At 49.3% G+C, this 22899-nt stretch overlaps 1 protein-coding gene across 1 annotated transcript; it reads right to left on the bottom strand.

The window, feature by feature from the left end:
• Positions 1 to 4641: 4641 nt before the first annotated feature.
• LOC311177436 (UPF0500 protein C1orf216) lies at positions 4642 to 5331 on the bottom strand (the record flags this gene model as incomplete). Its single annotated transcript, XM_084243440.1, has 1 exon — positions 4642 to 5331. One exon carries the CDS (start codon positions 5329 to 5331, stop codon positions 4642 to 4644), a length of 690 nt encoding a protein of 229 aa, XP_084099566.1.
• Between the last annotated feature and the right edge of the window lie 17568 nt (positions 5332 to 22899).

Consider the following 22899-nt stretch of genomic DNA (forward strand, 5'->3'; position numbering starts at 1 on the left):
CCCGTCCGGTGCGCGCCGGCGCGTGGGGCGGGCTCGGCCCTGCCCGCTCCCGGCTTTGCGCGGAGGCCGAGAGCGGGTGCGGCTCCCGGCTGCGCGAGGTCGGGGAGACCGCCCCTTTGTCAGCGCCTTGTGGGAGACGAGCCCCGCCCGGGGACCTCTGAGCACCGGCTGAACGCCCGTCTCGGGCAAGGTCAAGCCGTCTCACCTCCCCGCCCCCCGCGCCGGCCTCCGCCCCCCAGCTCTGCACTGCTGCACCCCAAGACCCGACCCGAGTCCTCCTTCATCCCGACGCGGGGCGGCAGACCCTCGGGGACCTGGCCCCTCCCCGCTCTGACCTGAGAACCCTAGTCCTCTCTCCCGCACCACTTCCCAAGCCTCTCCTCCCACGCCCAGCCTCCCCGCAGCCACCAGCCCCCCAAGAGCCACTTCTCAAACCTGCTGGTGATAAATGAAAATTGAGCGATTAAGGATCCACCGGTGGTGAGCCTAGAGGTTTACGGGGCTCAGCGCGGCAAGGGTGAGGTTTGACTAGAGAAGCCCCAAGACCTGCAGCGCAGAAGCAGACACATTTTGCTGTCCCTTGGGGCCTGTGGGGATATCCTCAGGCTGGGAGCCCTCTAATTTCAATGAGGGGTGGGGCAGGCCAAGGGAGCAAATATATGGGCCTGTCCAGGAAGGACACTGTGAACGTGAGCTTGCACAGGCAGGGTCTGGGATCCCTGTGTCTGTGGGTGCTTGCTGGGTGAGGACATGTGTGGAAGTATGGGTCTGGCTCAGCTTGCCAGAACATCCCCAATCTCATGCCCTCGTCTCACCACCAGTATCCATTAAACTTGTGGTTCTGGGAGTCCAGGCCCTTGTAGTAAGGCCTTTCAAGAGGCAGCACTTTCCCCAGGTCCATCTCATCTTCTCTTAGTCAGATAACAACAGCTAACATTCGTGGACTACTTCCTGTGTACCAGGTCCAGGGCCAAGTCCTTCACCCTTGTAAACCTGTTTAACTCCCACATAGTCCTGAGAGAAATACTGCCCCCACTTCATGGTTGAGAAAAATGAGGCACAGCTCTTAAGTATGGGATCCAAAACATCTAGGTCCATTGTACCGTAGAAATAAGTATCCTCTGCTGTCTCAACTTCTACCCGTTTTCTAAGCTGCTCTTCCTCCAGGAAGCCTTCCTTGACCTGGTCCTCACAGATTGCACTCCTTTCCTGTTCCTGTCATCTCTCCATGCCCTAATTAGGAGGTTCTGGATTGGAAATAAAAACTGATAGGCTGCCAGAAGGCATTTAATCTCCTTAGAAATAGACCTACAGAGTTCCTGATATGCGAGGTACAGGGGTGGGGAGTCCACCGAGCACATCTTGAAGGCTCCTTATCCCTGTAACTATTTATATTATTCCTCAGTTAACTGTTCACCCCCTTTTCCCCGTACCCTTAACTTTAACCCCATCTGCCTTGACCATACTTGATGGGGCTGACTTACTCCGTGTTCCTGGAGAGAAAGTTTTCCATGGATTCAATTCCTTCTTCTCTCCCCAGAGGACTAAGTCCTGTGTTATCTCTCCAACAACCCCTTCCATGCTTCAGTTCAGCCTTGGGATCTGCTCAGGCTTCTCTGTTACATGCACTACCCCTATTGGTCTCTGGGTCTCAGCCCAAATCACATGCCTCATTTTTCCTACTAAGCAAGGCTCCTCCACACCAGAAACCCAAGTTAGACGTCCTGTTCCGGGTCATGGATCATTCTGGCAGGAAGAGAAAGTTGGTGAACTGGCCAAATCCCTCCTTGAACCCTTTTCCGGGTGTGTGAATCCTATTTACCTCACTGTCCCTGGGACTAAGGAATTCCCACCCCAGTGACATCCCAGGTATACCAGTCTCGGACTGAGACCTACACAGTGGAACAGCCCTGGCATTCCCTCTCCTAAGCTGAGAGTGGCTTGTGTTTTAGTCTTTTGGATGCAATTCTCATTTAACAATGCAGGCATGCAAGCAAGAGCTGCTAGAGGCAGGGCAGGACTGCCAAGGCCTTGTGCAGCAATGTTCAATCGTTTTAATACATACAAAGTATCTTTAGATTCATTTTCTCATTTAAGCCATACAATAAACACAGGTAAAGAAACAGAGGGAGTCTAGATGTCTCTGGGTCAGCCCCAGAGGGAATGAGTGCTCCCAAGAAATGAGACCAAAGTTCCTGGGCTGACACCTTGACTGCAGCCTTGAGAGATTCCTGACCTACAGAAATGGTGCGGTAACAATGGATATTGTTTCAAGTCACTAAATTTTAGGGTAATTTGTTAGGTAAATAAATAGGTATCAAAGTCATGATTTTTTGAGTGTAAAATAAATCTAATTTAGATTGGTATCAGCGAATAACTGAGACCATGGACACCTATTATAACTACATCTGTGTCAAGTCACCTAAGGACCCTTAGGACAAGGTCAGTCCCATATGAGGCTCTCAGTGTCTCAGGCAGAGGTCAAGCCTGAGGAAAGACCCCTCTTCAAGCAGTTCTTGCAGACAAGAACTGAATTCCTCCTCTCTAGTGTCTCCTCTACAATGACCCCCCAGCTTCCAGTAGAGGATGCAAAGGGAAACTCAGACTGTGTGAGGGAAAGGCCACCAGACTACAGGTAGAATAGAAACACAAATTCAAGAAATGCAGTTCTCTACCTGTTTATTCATCCTAGGTTGGGCCATAGGCCGGATTCATACTCAACATGCATGGACTAAACACAATGTCCCCAGGGCCGTTGCTTCACCCTCTCTCCCATCCCCTTCACCCACCCGTCCATCGAGGATAGTCTAGAGATAGTCTAGAAGAGCCCCCACTTCTGCAGGTAGGGAGACTGGAGGCTAAAGGCAGTGCCAGTCACTTCCACGCCACTGCTCACCCAAGAGGATCTGGCTTCCTTTTGGCTCCCAAAAGCAAAGTAGAGAGCTCAGCCACTTGCGTCGTCATTGCTTTCCTCCAAGAGCTGCTGGAGCCTATCGACTCCCATTTAAAGGACGGAGCGGTGATGAAGGGGGTATGGCCCAGCGTCCTACGAGCTTCCAGAAGCTGTGCTGACACTGTCTCCTACCTACCCTGGAAAGCCAAACTGTGGTTCCTTCTGGCTCAGACCATCTGATTTCAGGAAAATGGACCAAACTCAGTGTTGCTAAAGTCACAGGCACAGCAAGGAGAGGCACAGAGAGGAAGTGAGATGTTTCCCAACAGCTTTGGAACATCCTGTCCATCTCTTTCAAGTTTGTAAGCACACATTCCTTTTCTTCTTTCTTTTACATTTTTTTAAGATTTATTTATTTATGCATACAAGAACTGGGGTATAGGCCAGAGGTGTGGGGGATGAAAGGATTCACCAGCGACAGAGTGGGGAGCAGACAGGTGGATCCACTGAAATACACTGCTGAGGGGAGCAGCGGCCACACCATATGGGTTAGCTCCCAGGGTGGAGATTGAACTCATGTTGCAGTGGCTGGCGGCTTGATAGCGCTGTGTCTTTGACCACTGAACCACCCGGGAGGCCCTCTTTTTTCTTTTAATTGAGGTATAATTGACATATAATATATTAGTACATACAACTTTTCATCAGAAGCTTAAGTCAAATGGTTTGCAATATAGCTCCTTTGCATGGAGACATGTGGTTTGTTGGGAATTGATATTTTAGAATTTCCATTCTCCTATTCTTCACAGGTTTCCGCCATAATCACCAACTCCACCCCCTTATCCCATGTGCCCAAAGGCAGAGCTCTAGAGGGACAGTCTCCTGTCTCCTCTGACCTGCCCATGGTCCCCAACCCTGCCATGGTCTCTATCAGTATCCCTAGCTCCTTTCCCTGATACTAATTCTCTACCAATTGCCCTGGCAAATTGTGGCCAAAAAGCCATGACAGGCCAGAGCAGCCACAAAACTTCCCACAACAAATCTTTTATTGGGGACAACCACCTTAGTAGAGCAAGGTCTGGGAGGTGTGAGGGAAAGGGAAGAGAAGTAGCGGGAAATCCCAGGAGAAGGATGAGTCTCAACCCTCAGATAAATGACAGCAGGTTCCCCTTCCCTCTCCAGGGAGCAGTGGACCCATGAAGAGAAAAAAGGTGGAGTGGCCATGGGTATGCCACAGTGTGTATGGATGCTCATGGGATTTGAATATATATTTGCACACATCTGCTTATGAGTCTGCCTGAAAATACTCCAAATATACACTTCCCATGCCTGTGCTGCACACATGCCTCCCCCCAATAAATAGGCCTGGACACACAAGGGCTCACTTACATACACCCATAAGCTTGCACATTCAAACTCACTCATATACACACATTGATCCTCATTCATTCACAGTATGCATACTATTAAGTATCTGTTCGTGCATGCATATATGTTTCATCACACACAGGTTTTACCTACACATATGTTCCCCTTACACACTTACATATAGGTCTGTACATAAGTTAGCTTGTGGTACACATGGAACACACAGCACAGATAAACTCATACACAAGTGCTGATTCACACATGCTTGCACATACCTGCCTACATTAGCTCATCCATACTCACACTTACCTGCACTCATGCACAACCATATGCCTGCCTTCAAAGATATACATACACCCTTGCACCCCTGTGGAGGCACACCCTTAGCCCCGGTCCTGGGGCCTGGAGGGTGCTGCCCTCTGTTGGAGACAGCGGATAAGCTCCTTCCGGTTGTCAAGGATGGTGTCGAAGCTCTCTTGCAGCCGGGCCTGCTGGTCAAACAACTGGTGCTGCAGGCTGCGGATCCACTGGAGCAGGGCGAGCCGGCGGTACATCACCAAGTGCACATGGTGCTTCTCTTTCTCCTGCTCTTTGTAGCGCTCCTGAGCCTGCAGCTGCTGCACAGCCTGGGCCACTGAGGGTAGAAGGGGTTCTGCAGGACCAGGCCCTCTAGGGGACCCACAGGCAGATTCAGGGTTGCTGCTAGGGCTGTCAATGCTCAGGGAGCTGCTGGCATAACCGTTGTCCTCCAGAGGGGAGCAGACTTTGCTGGCACTATCCATCTTTTCAGGCTCAGCTCTAGGGATCTCTGCCCCCTCTGGAGGGCTGCGAACCGCCCCGTCAGGGAGTCCAGTGGCCTGGAAAACCTGGTGATCAGGGGGCAGCCCTGAGGAGCTCCTTGTCGGGATGGGCTCCACTCGGCCTGGCATCCCGTGCCAATTCTCATTGGCATCCTTGGCACTTGTCATGAAGTTGGAGTTGCCGTCTGGCTGGAGCTTGGGCTGACATAATCCAGGAGGTGGGCCCCCCAGGAACTGGCCCCCCTCAGCTAGCCCTGGCTGGATGGCAAACATCTGGTCTGTAGAGAGGAAGAGGAAGAATGAGTCAGAGCAGGATAGGGTGGGGTGCTGCAGGGAAGAGGCAGCAGCAGGATCCTGGCTACTCCTTGACTGTCCCCTTCCCTCGACTCCTGCGTCACTTCCGTGGTGCTTCTCCTCCTCTGTGACCGCTGTGTCTCAGTCTACTGCACAGGGTCTCCCCTCAATCCTTGGAGGCAGGGGGTCTTCTCATTCTATGTACTTCTCCCCAGATGGCCTCATCCCTACTGGAGCTTCCAGAGTCATCATGTGTTGGTGACTCTCAGCAATGTTTCTAGCCCAGATCCAACGCAGTCCAGCCCTACAACCAACCTCAGGCTCGCATGTCCTAAGCAAAATGGCCTGCTCTCCACTCAGAGCCTGTGACTCCTGGACTCCTCATTCAGTTTCCTTCTCCACCTCATTCTTCTGTGTGGGTGTACTCACATCTCCCCAACTTCTGCTTGCTTCAGGCCACTTCCTACCTGGATTACTGCCACAGGCTTTTCACTGATCTTTCTGCCAATTAAAAATATAAGTCTGAGGGGGTCTCCCTGGTGGCACAAGGGGTTAAGATGCAACCTATGAAGCAATCCGCAGCTACTGCAGCACGAGTTCAATCCCGGAGCCACATACATGGCGAAGCAGACCCCTCCTGTCTCGTCCGCTGCTCCCCTCAGCAGTGTATTTCAGTCAGTCTGCCTGTTCCATTCCCCACTCTGTCTCTGGTGAATCCTCTCACCCCCACACCTCTGGCCTTTACCCCAGTTCTTGTATGCATAAATGAATAATTTTTTTTAAATTAAAAAATATAAGTCTGAGCGCCTCCCCGGTGGCACAGCGGGTTGAGCACCACACTGTGAAACTGTCCACAGCCTCCGCAGCACGTGTTCGATTCCTGGCCGGCCAGGGAGAAACCCACATGGCGCAGAAGACCTCTCCTGCCTCGCCCACTGCTCCCCTCAGCAGTGTCTTCGGTCAGTCTGCCTGTTCTGCTCCCTGCTCTGTCTCTAGTGAATTCTCTCACCCTCCCACGCCTCCGACCTGTACCCTAGTTCTTGTACGTATAAATAAATAAATCTTTAAAAAAAACCAATAACCTTTAACAAATATATATATATATATATATATATATATATAAGTCTGATCTGTCACAGCTCCAAGTGCCCTCCCGAAAGTGCCCAAACTCTGCATGGCCTACAAGGCAGTGCCTCTTTTGGCCCCTGCTGACTCCTGCACACTTGCCTCTTCCCACTCTGCCACTCAAGCCACACCCGCCACAGACACAACACAGCTAACCATGCCTTCCTCTGGGTCCCTGCTGCCCTGGGTGCACACTGGGCACTTAATCTTGTCCTGGCACAGAGGCGATGGTCCATCAATGTCTATCTAACATATCTCCTTTTTGTTTTCTTAACCATCTTGTAATAGCAGCTTATAAACATGGCTGAGATGTGGAACTCTTCCAAATATCCTCCATCATATTCCCAGGAGCCAGCACCATGCCTGGCACTAAGCAGAAGTCAGTACTTGCTGAGTGAGCCAACAGGGGAGCCAGGCCTATGCTCAGGATGATGACACCAACAGTGGCAGGAGGCTCCTGCTGACTGCCCAGGGTGGGAGAAACTGGGCCCAGTCCCCCCTCTGCTCCAGGGAGGGCCTCCCCACCCCACCATTGATAAACCTCTTTTCTGACCTTGCCTGGGTCCCTTCAAGTCTATTATCTTGTGTTCCTGCCCAGAGCTTGCCCCATCCTAAGGTCCAGGAGGGTGTGCATACCACTCTATTCTTTCCTCCCCAAAACTGACTTTTCCCAAAATCAGGGCTTGAATTGACAAGAGGTTTCCACTGAGCACATATTACTAGGATTAGAAAAATTGGGGCTCAGAAAGAAGGAGGGACAGAGCTAGTGGGGCAAGCACTAGGCAGATCTCTATAGGTGGCACTGGCCCCTCCCCACATCCAGCAGAGTGCGCAGGGAATGGTGAGAAGGTCCCTCTGTAACCGACATCCCCCCTTCCCTGCTAAGCGAGGGGCCTGGAGATCTCCCCTGCAAAATGTTTTCTTTCTCCTAAACCTGGGCGGGGCCATGCAGCTGGCATGTGCTGGGTGTGGTGCTAAGGACCCTGGGGTTCCCAGAGATGATAAAATAGGAACCCAGACACACAGGGTCAGGCTTCTTTCCAGCTAATCCACAGCACGCGTGGGGGGCGGGGCGAGGGGCTTGTGTTGAAGGGAGAAGGTGGCTCTGGAAGGATTCAGCGAGCAGGCCTCCCTGCGCTTCCAGCCTTGAGGGAGGCGGAGGCTATCGCAGGAGGCAGGATGGAGGCCATCCTTACCTCTTCTCCCCAAAGGAGGCAGCTGGGCAGAGGCTGCGACACTCCCTCCACCCCCCTCAGGGCGGCTGGTCTCCAAACCCTCCCCCTGGGAACCCCGACTCACGGGTGTCTACCCGCCCGGGTGAGGCTGCCTCTGACTCTGATTCCGCGGGCCGGGCGGCGGGAACTCGGCCCCGGGGGCTGGGGGCGCTCCGGGCCTGGGCGTCCACACGGTCGCGGGTGCGGGGCGCGGGGCGCGGGGCTCGCGGGCGCAGGGCGGGACTGCGGAGTCGGGCGGCGTCTGCGCGGCGGGGCGGGGCGCCCGGGCCCACGTGGGCCGGTTCGGGGGTTCAGCCGAGCAGCTCGCGGCCATCTCCGGCACCGGAATCGCCAGCCCCCACCTTCGGCAGCCTGGACCAAAGCATTGCAGGTCTGGTTTTGTCAACTAACTGCATTCACTGCGCCCTTCCGATCGGTTTGCTTCACTGCAGATGCAGTGACATTTTCAAAATGAAAACCTAAGCAAGTCCACAACCTCCAGCTTAAAGCCCATCAATAGCGTCCCCATTGCAGGGTAAATCCTCCTGGGGGCTGCCGCAGCCGCTGCAGGACCCGGCCATCTCCGCTGGCCTCAGCTTTTGCGCACTGTTTCCCTCTGCCTGAAATTCCCTTCTCAGATTTCAGAACTCTTCTCAGATAAACCTTCTCCGGCCTTTTAGGCCAGGCAAGTTCTCCCATTCTAGGATCCCAGGGTATTTCATAGTATTTATCACAGTTTGAAATTATGTGTTTGTTATATGGCACAAAGGAAACTTAGACACCAGGGTTAACAAGAAGCAGGTTTACTGCACCGGTGCTCACTCTGGATTCGCATCCAAAGGCTGAGCCCAGTTTGTAGGAAGTCAGGGACTTATATACACTTCCATATATTTTTTAAAGATTTATTTATTTGTTTGTTTGTTTGTACATGCACTGGGTACAGTCAGAAGCGCGGGAGGGCGAGAGAATTCACCAGAGCCAGAGCGGGGAGCAGAGCAGGCAGAAGGACCGAAGTACACTGCTGAGGGGAGCAGCGGGCGGCAGGAGAGGTCTGCGCGCCATGTGGGACCCTCCTCCGGTGGCCGGGGAGCAGCCGGGGATCGAACCCGGCGCTCAAGAGGCTACGGGCAGCTTCGCAACCCAGCGCTCAACCCCTGCGCCACCGGGGAGGCCCTACACTTCCATTTTTTGCAAGGTTCCAGGTGGGTTTGCATTGGCAGCTGTACATGGTCAGGTATGACCGTGCCTATGTACCCAGAGGTGAATTGCATACCAAAGAGTGAGTCGAGGTCAGTAGTCATGGGACCCCAACCCCACCTCAGGTCCATTCTGCCTCGTGGCAGTACATGGTCTAACACGAAGCAAGATTCATACCAGGGACTAAGTTGCATACCAGAAACTGAAAATACAGTTGTTCTTAAGACAACCCCCCCCCCCGCCCCCCGGCCCCCCCCCCCCCCCCCGCAGCTTCACAACCCAGCGCTCAACCGCTGTGCCACCTGGGAGGCCCCCTAGTCATTTTGTATTTGATTAAAGCTAGTTATTGACAGCTCCATTTTTAGGAGGAGAGAATCTGCTCTGGGCCAGGGCCAGGACTATGTCTTGCACTCAGGCCCTGGTGGCTTGCTTCCTGTGAGCCAGAGAGCCCCTCCATGCACTTTGCTCTTCTCAGTTTCTATTTATTGAAGCCTGACCCCCCCCACCCCCACTCCTTTCTTCTTTGGGGGAAATGTGCAGGGTTTGGGGACTCAGTTTGCCATCAAAGGGAACAGAATAATTGCTGACTCTAATGACAAAACCCAAAATCACTGGCTAGTATTAAGGATGTTAAGGCTTCTGACATTAAGTTCTTGCTGGAGGTAGCCCCATAAAGATGACAAATCTAGCCTTACCGGCACAAGAGCTTCCACAAGGCCTCCACGAAACCGTACATCTTAAAAAAAAAAAAAAAAACAACTTTCCCTCATCCCTTTTATTTTTTTTTTTTTTAAGATTTATGTATTTATGCATGCAAGAACTGGGGTATAGGCCAGAGGTGCAGGGGGTGAGAGGATTCACCAGAGACACAGTAGGGGACAGAACAGGAAGATTGACTGAAATACACTGCTGAGGGGAGCAGCGGGCGAGTCAGGAGAGATCTGCTGCCCCATGTAGGTCACCTCCCTGGCCAGGCCAGGGATGGAACTTGTGCTGCAGTGGCTGCGGACAGCTTCATAGTTCTGAGACTTAACCCCTTGCGCCACCAGGGAGGCCCCTTTTGCTTTTTTATTTTTTTAAATGAGGAAGAATTCAAGTCTGATCTTCATGATGAGGGTTTCCCTTCCAGTTCCAAAATAACTCCAAGTCACCATTCTGCAACCTAAAGACTAAATGGGAAATTAAATCCCACCGACAAATCCTATATAAAAACAAGGGAAATGAAAGAGCAAGAAACTACTTATGTTTGTGACAATTCCAATTTTAAGAATGAAAAGGAAATGAAAAGGAAAGCAGAAATAACTCAAAATTTAAACACACCTCCAGCTAAGAATACACAGCAGACACCTCAGCCCCAATTCTGCATCAGGTCCTGAGCCCTGATTTTCCCTGTGCCCTATTCACAGCAAGTTCACTTTGCCTCCAGCCAGTTTTCTTCCTTATGAGGTGACCTTCATTCCTAAGGAGTCTGACCTTTGGTGGTCTAGTGTCATGCAGGTCTTCCCATGCCAAATAGCCAAGAGGTCATCTGCTCGTTTGGTGAGCCCAGAACAGCTGGTCCCCATTGTACCTTTGGGCTCCATTTCTCCTAGTTCTAACCATGTGGTCAGAGGGGAGCCTGTTGAGTCCAGGGATAGGAACCCCACTCCAGAGAGTCAGACTCTTTCTCTGGGGTGTTCTGAAATAAAGTTAAACGAGACAAAGCAGGGAAATGTGAGCGCAGGGCTGTCACAATCACATTCCCTGGCAAGTGGATAGAATCGATCTGTAATAGGAGAAAATGTGCTGGGCATTTTTTTGAAGCAAAAAATCTGCTTCTGCTGACACACAGAACAGAGGCAAAAGACTGAAGTATTGATGATGTTTTCAGAGATCTGTGATTTGTATACTTTCCAGTAAGGCCAAGCCTAACTCAAGTGGAATTTCACTGGCAATCCAAAGACTCCTAATTGACACAGTAGCACAAGGTAGAGACCTTGGGGTCCCTTGGGCCCCATTCATTTACCTCTAGCCCTCAGTGATTAGTAGCAACTCTTTCCCTTGAAAGCTATAATCAGTCTAGCCTACACCATGGCCTCCTCTCTTTTAGTTCTCCAATATCACGAGGACCTGAAATGCAGTAAGATCATCTTTATGTTCCCTGGGTTCCCTGGTTAGAAACATTCCTCCTTAGATGCTAAAACCTCCCAAGTTGCAGAGCCTAGAATGTCAGAGACAGGAAGCAAACTCCTTAAAAAAATTATCAGGTACAATCATGAGTCTTCTGGCTACAAAGGACAATTACGTATTGATTGTTGATTTAAAGGCTATGTTGTCTTCTGCAGGGCAGTAACCAACCTGGCACAGCTGAATCATCATTTGGTCATTCCTTTGTTCTACAAAGCTATTTGTTTCTAAATAACATAAACTTGGTAAGTCAAGTGAATTCCAAGGGCATCAAGATAGCTTCTCTTTTCTCATTCAAGGACAATGTTGAGTGGGATACTCCAGCACTGTATAATTAATGTAGTAAGCGGTCTGGCAACTCCATAATTTTCAGAGAACTGGGAGCCTGGAGAACAAAAATCCCCGAAAAGCAGGGGCCTCCATGTCTGCAGGACCACAGAAAAGCATATGTAGAGATGTCTGCTATTCAATCACCAGAAGCTTCCTCAGTCAGGATGCCAGGGGAATTAGCCATCGCATGTGAAGGGTATCTCTAGTTGTGTCTGTACACATGCCAGGGACTTAACTGGTGGGGACACAGAGATGGCCAGTACAAGTCTGACTGGGCTCGGCAGCAGGCAGTGGGCCATCATGAAGATTTCAGCAACAGGCAGCAAGTAGATACCTTGGCAAATCAGTAGCTATCAGCCAAGAGAGGCAGGAATTGAGGAGCCAGATTCAGGCTCTGCAGACCTGGAGTGTCAGGCAAAGAGACAAGGGAAGAGGAAATAAATTTCTATCCTGGGAAATAGGACAGGCATAACAGTTCCTCTACAGGTGGATAATTTCTCAGCATCAGTATTCCCAGGAAGAAGGGGGTGGGTAGGATCAAAGGGTTTCAACTTCAAAGACCATGCTTCTTCCCATTCATTCATTCATTCATATTCATCACACAGTTACAGAGTGCTTACTTTGTGGCAGATACTGTGCTGGGGATTCCAAGCAGAATCCAAACTGGTGATAGCTTTGGGAGCTCCCTGTTTGGAAAAGGGAACAAAGAGCAATCGCTACAATAGTGATGGGTCTTGCCACAAAGCTGGAAGGCAAAAATAACGAGTACAGAAGAGGTTAAGTGTGGCAGCATAATAATATTGGGGTAAGGCTGGAGGCACAGGGGTGAAAGAATTCACCAGAGACAGAGTGGAGAACAGAAAACGCGCATTTATTGAAATAATCCTACAAGGGATGTGGGGGGCGAAATGGGATATGTCTGCCCCTAACAAGGATTTGGGGCTCTCTTTTATAAGCTGTTTTCATGGGCTTTTTCATGACTGAGGGTCAGTCTCTGCCAGTTGCTGTCAGCTGGGACATCAGGTTTTGGTGGGCCTTCCCACAGGAGGTGTTCTGCTTGGTTTAGTTTGCCCTGGGAAATCTCGAGAGCCCCCTATTGGTCATGTGGACGATCAGGTTCCCATGGCAACCCTAGCAGCCTCCCTTTCTTACCTATTTTGTGTCCGCCAACATCATTCAGCTGAGCTAAGTGCAGAGGCTAAGTTTTTTTTTTTTTAATTTTTTTATAGAGGCATGTTTTATTTATTTATTTTATTTGTTTGTTTGTTTTGTTTATACACGCACTGGGTACAGTCAGAAGCGCGGGAGGGTGAGAGAATTCACCAGAGCCAGAGCGGGGAGCAGAGCAGGCAGGAGGACCGAAGTACACTGCTGAGGGGAGCAGCGGGCGTTAGGAGAGGTCTGAGCGCCATGTGGGACCCTCCCCTCCGGTGGCCGGGGAGCAGCCGGGGATCGAACCGGCGCTGCAGAGGCTGTGGGCAGCTTCGCAACCCAGTGCTCAACTGCTGCACCACGGGGGAGGCCCAGAGGCTAAGTTTTAACTCTATTCAATGATACCCCAACATTTAAGGAAAAGCTTTATAGTAGTGATATTTGAGCCAGGCTTTGAGAGATGAATAGAAGCTCACCAACAGGAAGGGGAGAAAGAAGAGGAGACTATGGGTGTGTGCTGAGTGTGCTCACACAACATAGAGGTCAGTGTGACTGGAGCTTGGGGGGAAGTGGTTTCTACTGATATGACAACAGGTAAAAAAGTGAGGCTGGAGAGTAAAGCTGGCCCAGTCGTGAAAAGGTCTTGACCACCAAAGAGCTTGGGCTTCATCCTGGGGGCAGCAGGGCATAACTGAGAAGCCCCAAAGTTCCCACATCAGATCAAAGCAATCATCTAGTCCTGCAACAAGCTCCACCGCTACCGACTTTCTTCTCTTTTCTTGAGCTCATGTTCTCTGTCAACTTCCCATAGGGCTTTGGGATCTCAAATCAATGAAATCTTTTTAGGTTCAATAGACAATATTCCTTAAACAGTGTTAATAAAGTTACAGTTATGAACACTGGGCTCCCAAGATCAGGCACAGCCCTAAAGAACTTTTGACCTTTAATGCATCAGAGAGCCTATAAAGCAGATTAGAAGGAAAATTACTCCCCAGAACTAGCTCATCTCAAGAAAGGAAAGTCTAGGAAGCTGGTGACCTAGTTGTTTTGTTCCTCCAGTTCTTAATTGCCTCTTAAAGGTAAAGTGCACTCCAGTCTATCAGGAAACTGTCACCTTCAGCAAGAGCAAGACCCGTGTTCCCCACCCCCACATGGCGGTTTTCTCAATTGTAAAGTGAGGGGGAGGTACAGCAAATCTGCAGTTTTCAAGCTTTTTTAAAAAGATTTTTTTAAAACAAAACCTTTGCAGTACACCCAGTTTGAGGTCTTCCCTCTCCTCCCCTGAACCTTCTACCCTAAAAAGTTCCTGAGGGGGCTCCCAAGATTTTAAAGTTCAGAGGGGCACAGTTCTAAACCCACTGTATCACTTGAATGTAGGAGATTCATTTCTCCACCCCCTCCCACTCCTGAAGGAAAAAAGGACAGAGGGTTGTTTAGGAGCCGCTGAGAGAATGAAAGGTAGTATAGACCCTTCAATGTGCCCAAGTGGTAAATGGCCTTTCCCAAGTCTCTTTCCACTAGACAAATCAAATTCAAAGTCTGGAGGCTGTTGAACACCCCAGAGCCCACACAGAGGTAGTGAGTTAGAGAAACTAATCTGTAGGAGGAATGAGAAGGGGTGCCTGCTCCACCCCCTTCCTAGCAGCTGCCTCTGTGGGCTCCATAATCCCCGTGCCCTCTCCCCCACCCCACCCTCTGGCCGCCCACCTCTCCTCCACCTACCCCATTCATCAGGAGGAGGGCACAGTATCAGCACAGCTTTGCAGACCTGACAGTTCCTTTCTGGGTGCCCCCCACATGTAACCACTTAACCCCAAGCACAAAGGGCCAGGCTGAATGGCTTGGAGCCAGTGGCTCGTGCAGACGGGAAGGCTTCAATAGGATTTGGGGAGCTGGGTGTATAAACTGCTCTGCTCCAGTGGCCTTCAATGGAAGAGAGGGAGTTGGGGCATGTGCCGAAGGGAGGAGCCCGGCAGCTGTCTCCCACCCCTGAACAATGACTTATTCATTTTCTCAGCACACACAGAGAAAACAGGCTGGGGCTCCACAAATCGTCCTTGGTCTCAGCTGATTTCCAGGGCAATCACTTGTGTTTTAGAGAATTCTGTCCCACTTGTAATTTTTTGTCTAAAGCTTCTTGTCCTTTCTCTTACCTAAGATAGAATATATTAAGGGAGACCTATTGGAGCCCAAGGTTCAGGCAGTTCTTTGAATTAGATGTATCCAAACTGTGTCTCACTCTGAAACTGCTCCATCAGGTTTTCCTCATACCCATTTCACAGGCAGAGAAACTGGTGTGTGTGTGTGTGTGTGTGTGTGTGTGTGTGTTTGGGGCTTGGGTGTATGGGGTTACATAGCTTGGCCTGTCTCAGGGCTGCTCCAGGGAAGGATTTCTAAGGAAGCAGGGATTTGGGGTGCTTAGCCTAGAAATAATTGATTCCCCATGGGACTCTAACAAAGGTGTCCTACTTGCTATGCCCACTTGTCTCCCCAGCCTCAGCCTCATCTTCTAGCCACATCTAGCTGGGATTCCTTGAAAAATATTTGGGAGAACTTTAGGATTAGGGGACAGAATGAAGACAGGTAAGCAAAGATGCTAAATCCAGTAGATTTTTTAAAATGTGAGGTGGGTAGGTGGTTTCAAGAAGCTAAATTGTGACAAGAATAAATTTGCTCTTTCCCTCTCGCCTCCATACCTCATGTCACCAGGGCCAGATCATTCACACACACACACACACACACACACACACACAAACACACACACATACACGCACCATATAATAAATAAAACTGAAAATCAATAATGTTAACAGAATAGGGAGAACCAGATTGAAGTGACCATCCTCAGACTGGTCCCTGGGCCTCTTGGCCCCAAGCTTATAATTACCTTGTCACACACATAACAAATCTATTGTGGGTGGTTTAGTGTGGAGAAGTAGGAGATCCTGGGCAAGGAGGTTGCCCTGCTGAGGAGGTGGAGGGGCTTGCAATAAGAAGACTGATTAGCTTTCCTGGCTGTGGGTGGGTGGGAAGGAAGTGAGGGTTGAGACTGATAAAACTTAGGCCCAGATAGTTCAGAATGTTTTCTTCCCCTAGACAGTAGGATGGGCCAGCTAAGGGAGGGAATTCTGCCTAGTTCTGAATACTGCCTGTGGGAAGTAGGAGGGTCCAGGGGAAAAGGCCTCCAGCCCACACCCCTAAGCCTCAGGACAGGTTGCTATGATGCTGCTGCCCTCTGGTGGGCATGGAAAGATTGCATCAACACCTCCAATGCTGGAAACTGCTGTCCTTTCAGGTCCTCCTCCAGCATCCGCCACTAGGGCTAGCACACCCCAGTAAGCAGGTTCTGAGAGTTTAGCATGCAGTTTAGGAATAAGTGCCAGAGATCAACATTTGTGAAAGGATGAGGTGAGAAGCTTAACTATGATAAAGGTCTTTGCTAGCCTCAGCCAACCCTCAGGGCACTCTGAAGCTAGAAGTGCCCTTCAGACTGGTGAGGCCTTTGGATGACTGTAGTAGTATAGCATAGTTTGTACCAGAAACCTCTGTACCCTGTACCTCTGCTAACCCACTGGCTTTATGGAAGGAAGTGAGGGCCAAAGAGAGAGAGAAAGCTGTCAACTGCTTTTCTACTGTAGTCACTGGCTGTGCCGCAAAGGGCCATGACTTTGGATGCGGCATTGTCTGCAGTGAAGGGGTTGACCACCGAGGGCTGTCCTCCCAGCAGCTGGGCCAACAAGACTTCCATTGAAGGGGGATGAGGTCTCGCCCACACACCACATACTCTCTAAGCACATGTTAGATGAATGGCAGTTAGGTCATGCCTCAGGCTCCAGGCCCCAACCCCCCATCTCAGTTATTCAAGGTGTTACACACAGACCTTTGGAAATGGTCAAGGGAAACTTCACGCTCAGATCCATGGATTCAGTCACTCAACTTGCATTCATTGAGATTTATCATGTGCCAGGCCTGGAGGCAGACACTTTACAAGTTTTTTTTTTACTTAATCCTCATAACTGTGGAGCTGGTATTAACTCAGATTATTCAGATGAGATCATATTATTAAGTGCAGCCCAACAGCACTTTAAAAAATGACACTCACAATGGGGCAAGTGCTATTGCTGCTGTCAAAAGACTCTTCAGGGGCCTCCCTGGTGGCGCAGGGGATTGAGCACCGCACTATGAAGCAGTCTGCTGCCTCTGCAGCATGAGTTCGATTCCCAGCTGGCCAGGGAGCAGCCCGCAAGGCACAGCAGACCTCTCCGGGCTCTCCCACTGCTCCCCTCAGCAGTGTGCTTTGGTTGATCTGCCCATTTTGTTCCCCACTCTGTCTCTGGTGAATCCTCTCACCTCCTGCATCTCTGTATGCATAAATGGATGAATCTTAAAAAAAAAAAAAAAAAGACTCTTCAGGCTGCAGAGGATCTTGGTGGTAGTGGTGGTGTGTGTATAGGTGCTATGCAAAAAGCTTTCAGCCAGAACACTTCCTCTGTCACAGCTAAGAGTCATGTCTCTGCAGCCTCCTGCTTCAATTCCTTCCTAATGTAGTTGCTGCCTAGAGGTGACAGAGTCACAGGCTTTAAAACTTCCTGGTTATGTCTTCAGTGATAGCTCCTTCCGTGGATATTTAAGGGATATGCAACTCTTAATCCTCAGAGTTCTTTGGCCATCTGAGCATCAGAAAGTTAAGAAACAATAAGTTCTTCCCTGGTGTCTAATTTCCCTGTCTGCTGCAGTCATGTTTCGGTAACATTGAAGGGACACAAGGTATTAGTTTTTGCTCCAAAAATCTCTCGGTAGCCAGTACCTCTGCAAATCTACTGGCTCTGTGGAAGGAGGTGAGGGCCTTAGAGACAGAGCTGTCAACTGCTGTTCTACTGCTGTCCTGACATGTCCTCATCCTTAGCCAATTACCCTTTCATCACACCCAGCCACCAGCACAAAATTCTAGTTTTCTCATTTAGATTCTGAGCATAAAGAACTTGAAGGGAAAAGCAGGGCCCAGGTGGGGAAGCTTGGATGTCATGGAGCAATTTGAGTCTGACTACAGAGACATAAAGTGCCCTCAATATTCCTCACCCCCTCTCAAAGACACACACACACACACACACACACACACACACACACACATACCCCTTTCCTCCTGGGCCCTCAGAACCTAATTTTTCACATTTGGAAAACCCAGATGATTTTTGCCTGGGTCCATCTGTTTTTCCAAATAACCTGTCTTTTTGATAAATAACGTAAGTTAAATTAGACAAGACAAACAAAGAGAGGGGTGGGCAGTCAGCTTTTTTTCTTCCCTCAGCCTCTGAGAAAAAGATGGGGGCTGAAAAACCTACACCATGACTCACTCCCAATTCTGCCCCAGCACTTTCCACCCCTAGAGCGGAACAGTGATTCTCCAGCCTGGAGCTGGGGCTGCCACTTCACCCCACTTTTAGCCCACCTGTCATTAAGAGTATCAGATTGTGGTTGCCTCTAAAATGAAGGGAAGAACCCAGGCGTCCAGTCCCAATCACCCTGAGGCTGTAGCTACTTCCAATCCCCTTTTCCTATTATGTATCCCACCACAGGGAAGAACTAGATCAATAACTGAAAATGAAAAACCTTTAAGGTGAGAGAAGAGAGGACAGAAAGAGTGGATGGGAAGGACGTGGATAGTAAAAACCCGTACAGCTACTAGGGACAGAGAGATCCGGCAGCTGGGTCTCAGAAGGTAAAGCCACAGGTGACACTAGTCATACACAAAGCCGTAGCTACTGCCTGGTTTACCACATGTCCAAGCACACAGGAGGCCCTCCAACCTGACCAGACACAAGTCCCAGCACTGAGCTAGCCACCGCTGCTTCTGGGACAGTCTGTGGGCTGGTGGCCTCTCCTTCCCACTCAGACCATAAGGAGGCATCAGCCCTGGTCCTTCCTCAGCAGTAGTTAACCAGCAACAGCACAGCCTCAATCATTTCACATTAAGTTGTACCATAGATCTTAATCATAATCCTGTGAGTTAAACCCTGACATGGAGGGTTTGTAGGCCAGGAGGAGTTACACTTTAGCTTCAGTTTTAACTGAGGAAAAACATTCAGAGAATAACTTATCCAACATCATGCCACTTGCACTTCTCAGAGGAGCGGGTCTCATATAACCACGATCTCTCTCCTATACCACACTGGAAAGCTTTGCAAGCAATTTAGCTCCATGCTTTTCACCATTAACTCTTCCAGGCCTCAGGCCTCCCTGGTGGCTCAAGGGGTTAAGTCTCAGCACTATGAAGCTATCTTGGCTGCTAGTGTTTGATCCCCAGCTAGGGAGCTGACCCGCATGGCACAGCAGACCTCTCCTGTCTTGCCCACTGCTCCCCTCAGCAATGTATTTCAGTCAATCTGCCTGTTCTGCTCCCCACTCTCTCTGGTGAATCCTCTCACTACCCCCCCACCCCTGGCCTACACCCCAGCTCTTGTATGCATAAATAAATCTTTAAAATAGATAAAATAAAAAAATAACTTCCAGACCACAAATCACTTGTTTAGCAAATATTTAGCAAATATTTATACATTAGTTCTTTGGGCAGGGAGCTACCCAAAGTATACATTTAAAAAAAATTATTTATTTATACATACAAGAACTAGAGTACAGGCCAGAGGTTTCGGGGGTGAGAGGAGTCACCAGAGACAGAGTGGGAAACAGAACAGGCAGACTGACTGAAATACACTGCTGAGGGGAGCAGCGGGTGAGACAGGAGAGGTCTGCTGCACCATATGGGTAGCTCCTTAGCCGGGGTTCAAACTCGTGCTGCAGTGGCTGTGGGTGGCATCATAGGTTGTGTCTTAACCCCTTGTACCACCAGGGAGGCCCCAAAGTATACATTTTTAACAAAACAGACATGATCTCTGCTTTCACAACACTTAGTCTAACAGGGAAGGCAGACCTACACAAACACTAAGGTGGCAAACTGTGATAAGAGATCCAGAAGAAAAGAATAAGGAACTAGTAGAGATAATAATTAAAAAGGGGGTGGTAATGGAAGGCCTCTTCCAGAAAGTTAGCTCTAAGATGACATGTGGGGAATTATACATTAGCCTCATAAGGACGATGGTGGAGGGAAGGGAATTCCAGGAAAGGGGAAGAACATTTTGGAAGACTCTGGGGCTGAAGGTAAAGTGGATGAAGAGTGCATTAGAGGTTGGAAGGTGGCACTGTGCCTACACCCCCGCTGGGGACCGTATAGAACAGCAGCCCCTGCAGCCTAGGTGTGTGGCAGTCTATACCATGTAGGGTTGTCCTTTCACCTTGAGATATTCATGCCAGGACAAAATCATCTAATAGCACATTTTTCAGAATGTATGCCCACTGTTAAGTGATGCATGGCTGTATCATGGAGGGTTTATAGGCCATGAGGAGTTTGAGTTTAATTCCAGGTGCAATGGAACATACTGAAATGTCTCAAGTGAAGGAGTTCATCCTGCAGTTTCTGTTCATACAAAGGGCACTCTGGTGCTAGGCACCGATTGTACGGAAAGGAAGTAAACAGAGTGGGTAATCAGGAGGCTGGTGGTACCCAATTTTGGAGTAGGGTATTATCTATAGAGCTGGAAGAATCTGAGTCAGGATGTGATTGGGAAGTGGAAAGAATAGAACTTAGATTGTTTGATTATGGGAGTCAGAAAGACAGTGTCAGGAAAGCCCTTCAGGTTTCCAGCCAGAGTGATGGGCATATGGAGGTATCTTTCACAGAAATGGGAAACACAAGAAGAGCAGGTTTTTAGGGGAGGAAATTGACATTTTAAAATATGTTAAATTTGAGAAGTTTTGAGACAAGAGGCCTTTAGGAGTTTTGACAAAGCATGATGCAGCTGCGACACTGGCAATTTCTTATGCTTGCAGAGTAGCATTTGACATAATGTATTCACATACATCTTCCAACTTAAGCCTCACAGCAAATCTGAGAGGAGTGAATTACTAGCCTCATTTTATAGATATAACGGAGGCTTTGAAAGGTGTGGTATCATTCATTCAACCTTTATTGGGCAACACACATTTCAGGCCATGTGCCAGACAGCAAATAGGATACAAAAGTAGAAGACAAACACTACCCAGGATCATATAATCAGAGAGCATCATGACAACATTACTCCCAGAAATACTCTCCCCAACCCCCAGATATACAAATCTCAGGACAGGGCCACTAAGAGTTATTAGATACAACTCCTGGAGATACAAACAGAAAAGGCCCAGCCATTAGAAATTCTCAAAGTGGGGCCTCCCCGGTGGCACAGCGGGTTGAACGCAGCACTGTGAAGCTGTCCGCAGCCTCTGCAGCACAAGTTCGATTTCCGGCCGGCCAGGGAGATTCCCACATGGCGCAGCAGACCTCTCCTGTCGCGCCTGCTGCTCCCCGCAGCAGTGTTTTCCTTTTGTCTGCCTGTTCTGCTCCCTGCTCTGTCTCTGGTGAATTCTCTCGCCCTCCTGTGCCTCTGGTCTGCACCCCAGTTCTTGTATAAACAAATCTTTAAAAAAAAAGAAAGAAATTCTCAAAGTGGGGAGAAGTGTGTAGAGAGGCAGCTGAGGAGAGGGATGGCGCAGGGGGCCAAGCACTTTGTCTCCACGGTGCTTTTGTGAATGTAATGATGCTTTGTGGAGCAGACCCAGGCATGGCTTATGTAACTGTGGACTGAATAAGTGAGAACAGAGTCCTGTTTATTTTTTTATTTTTAAAAGATTTTTAATTAATTTATTTATACAACCACTGGGTGCAGTCAGAGGCGCGGGAGGGCGAGAGAATTCACCAGAGCCAGAGCGGGAAGCAGAATAGGCAGAAGGACCGAAATACACTGCTGAGAGGAGCAGTGGACGCGGCAGGAGAGGTCTGCGCGCCATGTGGGACCCTCGCTGGCTGCTGGGGATCAAGCCAGTGCTGCAGAGGCTGCAGGCAGCTTCGCAGCCCCGCGCTCAACCACTGTGCCACCAGGGGAGGCCCCAGAGTCCTGTTTAAATGAAGTAAATACCATGTGTCCCTATCCCAGTGTGCAGAACGAGGAGGCGGCAAGAGAACTGTCACTGAGCATACTCTGGCTCCAGACTCCCAGGTTCTCATGCCTCCATATGGAATTTCTAAATTAGGGGAGTTGAGTCTAGAAGCCAGGCCGTGAGGCTCCAGTTTCATGACTGTAGCTGAAGCTGATGGTTCACTGCACCGGTTATATAGATCAGTCACAACTCTCCGCTTCAATCCTTTTACCAAGGTCCAGGCTTAGCCTGCTTTATGATATAGCTACACTGTCACAGCAAAAAGTGACCCAGAGCTTACAACTCAACTTCTCGTTCTGGGCTCTAGAATAGAACATTTTCTCCCCAGATTTCTCAGGCACTGATTTTATCCTCAGTGGCTCACTCCAATCTTCTTCTCTATCTCCTCCCTCTCCTCTCCTCCCTACCCCACAAATGGACATGGGAAAGCAAGAAGGGAAAAATACCTAACCCCACTTCCCAGTTCTCTTTTGCTCAGCAAGCGCTACCCAGCCTTGGGCACTATTTAGATGGTGCAAAGGGAAGGACAATAATTCACCTTGGACCAGGGCTGCCAACCAAAGGGCTATAACAGGTGGTACCTTGTATGTAAACTCTCTACACCTGCACCGAACCCAACTTGGTGAACCCGACTTGCACTGAACCTAACCTATACTCACCCACTTGGTGAGTTCATGTGATCACCTCAGAGTGCCTCTCATTTCAGGCCCAGCGGGCTTCCCTGGGAAGGAGACAACCTGAAAACAACATGCGCAACACGAGACAGACGCTGACCTGAGACCCAGCATTCAATCTCAACAGTAAATCTGCCTTTACAGCATGAGGTTTATTGAAAAACTACACACATTAAAATATCTTTATATACATTTTCCCTGTTACAAAATTACAAATATACAAACATAAATTCTGTCAAAGTCAGCATCTTGTATATTAGAAACAACTATAGAAAACCTATACCCTAATTGAACTGAATGGTGTTCCCTATCTACCAATAAAAAACTGGCACAACTCACTCAATTTCTCAAGTCCAGTTCCTGACAATGAAACCACAGTATTCACATGGAATGTTTTTCCAAAGCAGTAGTGGTGCTCAGTTCTGAGAGAAAAAAAAAATCTGTCCAAAATTCCAAGAGCCTCATGGCAGTTCAGGGAAAATCCGGAGTGGCAGAAATTTGCCTCAACAATATTTTGGTTGTATTCCATGAGGGTCTTCTCTCAAAACAAGTAATAAAGTATGAAGTTACAGGGCAATGTACTCACCCAGTTGAATGCAATAAATAATACTTGTATTTCCTCTTCTAAAGGAAAAGTGTCCTTGAGCAACACTGAAATGAGA

Source organism: Talpa europaea (genome assembly GCF_964194135.1).
Source record: "Talpa europaea genome assembly, chromosome: 9".
Classification (NCBI taxonomy): Eukaryota; Metazoa; Chordata; class Mammalia; order Eulipotyphla; family Talpidae; genus Talpa; species Talpa europaea.